This window comes from Choristoneura fumiferana, chromosome 18 (genome assembly GCF_025370935.1).
Source record: "Choristoneura fumiferana chromosome 18, NRCan_CFum_1, whole genome shotgun sequence".
In the NCBI taxonomy this organism is placed as follows: Eukaryota; Metazoa; Arthropoda; class Insecta; order Lepidoptera; family Tortricidae; genus Choristoneura; species Choristoneura fumiferana.
Window position 1 is genome coordinate 18273108 of NC_133489.1, and position 6858 is coordinate 18279965.

Genomic DNA, 6858 nt, shown 5'->3' on the forward strand with positions numbered 1-6858 from the left:
ACATATGGGTCACTAAATATTATTTTGCCAATAAAGTCGTGTACAAATCCATGTTTTTGTAACTTTGGCAGTAGCAATATTTTTGTAGTCGACTGTACCTACGTAGGGAGGCTGTACCTACCTATGGATACTGATTGAAAGTATTAAGTATTTGTTTGCGAAATCGCAAACCGGTCCCAGCTCAGCATAGTGTTGGCCGCGTAGACCAACGCTGGTCGTCCGCTGTGACCGCTTGGCGAATAATAACAATTTCAACAAGCATAGCAATTTCAGGAAAGAATGCTAATAAGCCATTTTGATAAGTGGAACTTTTATAGCTAGGTAGTAAAACAAAAAAAAATGTAAATCATATTGATAACGTAGGACAGGTGTAAATTGTGTTTAATATAGCCTTTACCCGTGGCTTTGCGCACGTGAACAGTTACCTATTGCAATTGAATTATTTTACTAATTGTTATGGGGGAAAGCTTTTGTCCAACAGTGAACGTTCTAGGGCTGATACGATAACGATGAGGACTAAATTGTTATGAAAATTGAATTATTTTACTAATTGTTATGGGGGAAGACTTCGTCCAACAGTGAACGTTCTAGGGCTGATACGATAACGATGAGGACTAAATTGTTATGAAAATTGAATTATTTTACTAATTGTTATGGGGGAAGACTTCGTCCAACAGTGAACGTTCTAGGGCTGATACGATAACGATGAGGACAAAATTGTTATGAAAATTGAATTATTTTACTAATTTTTATGGGGGAAGCCTTTGTCCAACAGTGAACGTTCTAGGGCTGATACGATAACGATGAGGACTAAATTGTTATGAAAATTGAATTATTTTACTAATTGTTATGGGGGAAGACTTCGTCCAACAGTGAACGTTCTAGGGCTGATACGATAACGATGAGGACAAAATTGTTATGAAAATTGAATTATTTTACTATTTGTTATGGGGGAAGCCTTTGTCCAACAGTGAACGTTCTAGGGCTGATACGATAACGATGAGGACAAAATTGTTATGAAAATTGAATTATTTTACTAATTGTTATGGGGGAAGCCTTTGTCCAACAGTGAACGTTCTAGAGCTGATACGATAACGATGAGGACTAAATTGTTATGAAAATTTAATTATTTTACTAATTGTTATGGGGGAAGCCTTTGTCCAACAGTGAACGTTCTAGGGCTGATATGATAACGATGAAGACTAAATTGTTACGAATATTCCCAAATCGGACCGCATCCTTTAAAAATATACCATGAAAATTGCAATGCCAACAAAACGAGCTGTAACAAAAACGTGCAAAGTCTCGTTTGAGATGATTTTCCAATAAATATTAGGTAGCGAAGTCTCATAAACAGCCAAGCTCCTAGGCTTGGCCACGGAATAGTCTTGGCTTAGACTCAACGTTCAACCTTAGCTAAACTCTTATTAAATTTTTAAGAGGAATTTTTAGGAGAAGGAGGAGGATTTTTTTTAGAGGGGAGGGGAGGAGGAGGAGGTTTATCTACGAACTATAACAGTTTTTTTATGGGTGATGGTACTAAATTTACCTGCTCATTAAGAATAGTCCCCATACATTTGTACCTAATTATCTCCTTACATACTAGCACATCGAGACGCAACCCCTTGCCGCAATAATGTAACACTTCATATGAATCTGAGAATGATTTGATTCTAACAATGTTTGGAAAAATTTGATCTGTCAGGATGCTTATTCTTATATGCCGAAACATATATGCTCTTTAAAATTAGCATTAAAACTGCGTCCTGTCTGACCTACATTATACTTTATTGCAGTCATTACAAGTAAGCTCGTATACGTCCGATCCAGTTCCTTTATCCACCTTATCTTTGTGGTTACAAAGCATAGAGTAGATACAAAGAGGAACTGCATGAACACGCATATTTTGCATAAACTTAACTTTGATAAGGTCGCGGGTGAGCTAAGAAATTATTTTAGTTCATTGATATGGACCTCCGCAAAGTAACGCCTGATGCAGTAAATTAACTAATTAGCCTTAGATGAATGATTGGTCTCGCGCGCTCGCTCGACTAGATACTAAGTACGCCTGTCAAATGCGGCAACAAATAGTACGCCGAATTCGGCGTACCCGAGCCCGAGGCGAGTCAGTCGCGTTGCAAACTGTGCGTAAGGTGCATGTACCGATTTTTTTGTTAAATTTTGGTCAAAAACCGAAGTAAATTGCCAGTTTTCGCAGTGAAACTGTTTAAAAATAATACTAAGAAATAAGAAGGACACTGGGATCACATACCATCAGTAAATATCGTATAATTTCGAAATTACAAAATAAAATAACATGAACCCTAAACGCCACATAGAAATGTTGCCTTGTACACAAGAATCAAATTCCCCGTGGTTGAGATTTTAATAAATTGAATTTTATTGTTATCATCATTAAATGATGATAAATTTTAATAACTTATTTTATTTAAGTATCTAACGTAATTATTATATATACATAACCTAGTTCTATATTATTTAATGTTTATCTTTGTGATATATACACTGAAGGTGTATAAATTGTTAATTGTTACCCGACACTATTTAATTAAGGGGTGAATGTGTCTTAAAATTAAAAATGTTTTTCGTCTTCCCATTCAAAAAGCCCAATCAGCTGATTTACTTGGGTACTAACGGAAACGAAAAAAATTTTTTTTTTCGTATTGCTACCCATTTTCCTGAAATTTTAACTTTTTACCCGACTGCCCGAAGGAGGGTTATATTTTTCAAGCGTATGTATGTATGTATGTATATTTTGTGAGTTTAGTACCTTTGTATGTAAAAATAGAGTTTTTTGGAAATTTATTGCTGAAACATGGGTGAAACAATCAAAAGTGGTGTGCCACTGATTATTTTAACCATGATCCGTCATTCTTTACAGAAGCGTAGTGACCGCCGTGATTGCAATTAGATGCCCCTTCATTGTTACATCAAATTCGTTTTAGAATTCCGCATAGACGAGAGCGCCCCTGTAGGAAAAAAGATTTATTTTCGATAATACGAAGTAGAACCTGTTTTGTTCGTAATATATTTGTAAAGCGTGCTTGTAAATTATTAAATGACAGCGATAGATTCAAGGACATCGATATAGTCAATTGCACCTTACGCACCCTAAAGAGTGCTTTTAAATAAGCTTAATAGATTATCGAGTCTTATAATTTCAATATGTAAAAACCAATTTAGCTTGGAATATAACTGATATATAGTCAATCAGTTCGATTTCTGGGCCGCCGCGAAACCTGGTCATTGAAACATACAGGTCATTCATTAAATGAATTAAATTTACCTGCTATGGTAGGGTTCCGCGGTTGCCTGGTGATCGGACTGTCCTGGTTATAGTAATCGCGATATGATCGTAATTTGATAACTTCATCTTTTTAACTACATCTGTTCTAAATTTATCTAGCCACGTTTATCTTTTGTTAATTAAAGAAACTATAGGTCTGGTTTATAACCCATAATGTAATTTGCTTGTATTTATCTGTGTGACTGTTTGTTTCTTAACAAATAAAAAAAGCAAATTCAAACAAAAAAAAGCAGAGAGAAAATCCTTGTTTAACCAGAACTTTTACACTTTTTCTCGAAAATATTCGTATTAACCTTTTTATTTTCAACATATTGTTTTAAATAATTACTTATTTTCCAATTGGCATGCGATAGATAGCGAAGCATAAATTTGGCACGATTCCTATGCTTAATTGTCACTTTTGTACGACAGAGAAGGCTTTGTACTTGTACTATTACTTATTCTATGGTGATACCTGGTAATACCATCTGCATTTTATTTTAAATTTGCCGCGGATTTGCAGGTTCATCTTTCATTAGCCAGACTAACACTTTAGTGTTACGTAACACTTAGTGCTACGGCCTGAGTAATCCAATCAAATATCGGGAGTCGATGCAAAATTTTAACTGTCATTTCTGCCTTCAAATTTAATTATTTGTCTACTAAGTCAGTAAATCGGCGAATAATTTTAAGCGCCTAATTAATAAAACTTTTCAAGCGACCGTATATTGTGTAATCCAAACTACGTTTTAATGAATCAGCATGACGATTATTATAGCAACTAAATTTGTAATATGTTTACAAAATTAAATGTTAAGCTTCTAAGTAGTGTCGCTATTGTATCTATTAAACAATTCTAACAGACTCTTATTTAATATTATCGCCTCTATTTTTACAAGGCTTCTATTTTATGCTTTGAGGTCTAAAAGGCAAAGGACGAACCTATCATTTTCATACAAACATCGAGGATAATGATCGAAAAGTATAAAACACATGGCTAAAATTCAACAGCAAAGATCATTTGTGAAGTAATATTATCTGGGCAGAAGGCTAAGGCGGGAGCGAAGCGGAGCGTCCTTCTGAACCTAACCTATCCGAGATGCTCTGAACCGTGATGCTTCCAACCGAGGTAACTGGAGGTCTATGGGGAAGGCCTATGTCCTACAGTGGACGTCCTATGGCTGATATGATGATAGGTACTAATATAATTTAAAAGAATTTCATTTATAACTCATAAAACAACAGTGGCATGTTAAAAAAGATATATAAACGCGACGACTAGAAATCAAGAGCACTTGCTCACTTGTATCACAGCTTGTATCAAATAATAATGTATTTTGTTAGTGCACTTATCGTCATCAATTTTGGATTTTCATATTGTTTTGCGTTTTTTGAACACCATGGCGTACCGGAATGGAAAAATGATTTAACTAATAAAAATAATGAATTAAGTGACATTTCGGAAGAATGGATTGAACAGCCGCTTGATCACTTTAATACAAATAATGAGACCTGGAAGATGAGATATTTCAAGAGACTTACTTTTTGGAAGCCCAACGGACCCATTTACCTGTTGATCGGCGGTGACTATGAGATTTATTATGGGGTCCTAGAAAGATATTGCGTCTTTCCGTGTCAGTTAGCGAATGAAACAAATGGAGCCCTATTTGCATCAGAACATCGTTACTATGGAGAAAGTATGCCCGTTGACATAAAAGACACCTCGTCGATGAAGTATTTGAGCTCGAAACAAGCGTTGGCTGACTTGGCTGCGTTAATTAAAACAATTAAGTCTGCTCCCGAATTTAAATCGTCAAAGGTAGTTGTGATTGGCGGATCATATGCGGGGAATCTCGCTGCTTGGATGAGACTTCTTTACCCTGACCTCGTAGATGCTGCAGTGTCGAGCAGTGCGCCTGTTTTGGCAAAAAAAGATTTTAACGAATATCTTGAGGCGGTTAGTGATGCGTTTGAAAAATATGGGTCCGCTGATTGTGTAAAGAAAATAAATGTTTTTTATAAACGCATCACGGAATTACTAAAAACTCCGAGTGGAATTGAAAAACTCAAAAAAGAATTCGGAATTTGTAATTTTAGTGATATGAATGTCATAGAGAATCAACAATTGTTTTTTGATACCTTTACTTTTTTTACATTCGGGAGTGTTGCTACACATTTAACCGCTGATGATATAAAATATACATGTCGTTACTTTCTCACAGAAAATTGGGAGGGATCAGTGCAAAAAAGTGTTGAAATTTTGCATAAGCAATTGACCTCCCAATATCGTAGCACTACAAGTACTGCAGTAGAATCGATATTTAAACTCAAAATAAGAACCGAAATGACACCTGAAGGTTGGTGTTTTGTGTTTAACTTTACAAACGAAATGGATACGTATAGGGAAATGAGAACGTCGGGATTTGTTGTTTTTCGTTACCAGTTGTGTAATGAATTTGGTAAATTTAAAACCACTAATTCTGATAAACAACCTTTTGGTCACAATGTACCACTTGACTTTTTCATAAAGCAATGTCAAGCCATATATGGTGAGGATTTCAACGAGAAACGAGTCGACGATGGAGTAGCACAGACCAATACAATGTATGGTGGAATTACGCCTAACGTAACAAATGTGGTGTTCACTCATGGAGACATGGACCCTTGGCGTAGACTAGGAGTACTTAAAGATCTGTCTGACACTGCAGTGGTGAGAATAACAAATGGAACTTCTAGTTGTGGACTGTTATGGACTACTATGGATCCAGCACTCTTAAAACATAGAGAATATGTGAAGCAAATCATTAAAAAATGGATAGAAAAAGCTTAACGCATATTAAAGATGTGTACTTTTTATCTGTCTTTTTTTTCGTTCACTTTTTAATGCGTCACCGTTTTTTATGCTGCGTTCAAAAGCTTTTTCTTAAATATTTGCAACCACACTGCTCTAAATATTGAGATGGTTGACACTTATCGTCTTTTTCTTGAAGCAGATTTACATATATTTATAGGAGAGGTACCGCTGTTGCGATATTATATTATTAAACCACGATGTGACCAAAATGGAATAGACTGTATAATTAAACGGCAACATTTTCCATCATACTTGTTTGTTGATCTTTCAATGTATTATTAAAGCAAGTTAATTTCTTTATTTACTGCAATGTGGCAACGGCTGATACATATATCTACGTAGGTATATTAATATTCTGTCTGGTTGAGGGTAATAATAAAGCTAACTGCATCTTTTAATTGTATTACTTCCAGCATTTAATACCTATTACTAAATTGCTTAACACGACAATATTATAAATTTCTAATCAACATTTAGAAATACTGTGAAATAAGTAGTTTTGTTTAATCATTTGCAAGTATAACACGCTACTAAGACCTAGTTTTGACTTACAAGAAAAATCGTGCAAGTTGCATTATATTGCGGTGCTAGATTGACCACTTCATGCTTGTTGGATTAACGGTGTTTCAATGAATCGATGATTTAGGTCAAGTCCGCATCATATTAAGTATTTGGACAGAAAAGCAATTTACCAGAT

At 35.2% G+C, this 6858-nt stretch overlaps 1 protein-coding gene across 1 annotated transcript; it reads left to right on the forward strand.

Annotated features, from left to right (window-relative positions):
- Nucleotides 1-4615: 4615 nt before the first annotated feature.
- Nucleotides 4616-6553, forward strand: LOC141438379 (putative serine protease K12H4.7). Its single transcript, XM_074102239.1, has one exon. It carries the CDS (start codon nucleotides 4638-4640, stop codon nucleotides 6135-6137), a length of 1500 nt encoding a protein of 499 aa, XP_073958340.1. The 5' UTR covers nucleotides 4616-4637; the 3' UTR covers nucleotides 6138-6553.
- The last annotated feature ends 305 nt before the right edge of the window (nucleotides 6554-6858 follow it).

Excerpts from the sequence above, each read along its gene's own strand:
- LOC141438379 (XM_074102239.1), top strand. The coding sequence starts at position 4,638 with ATGTATTTTGTTAGTGCACTTATCGTCATCAATTTTGGATTTTCATAT.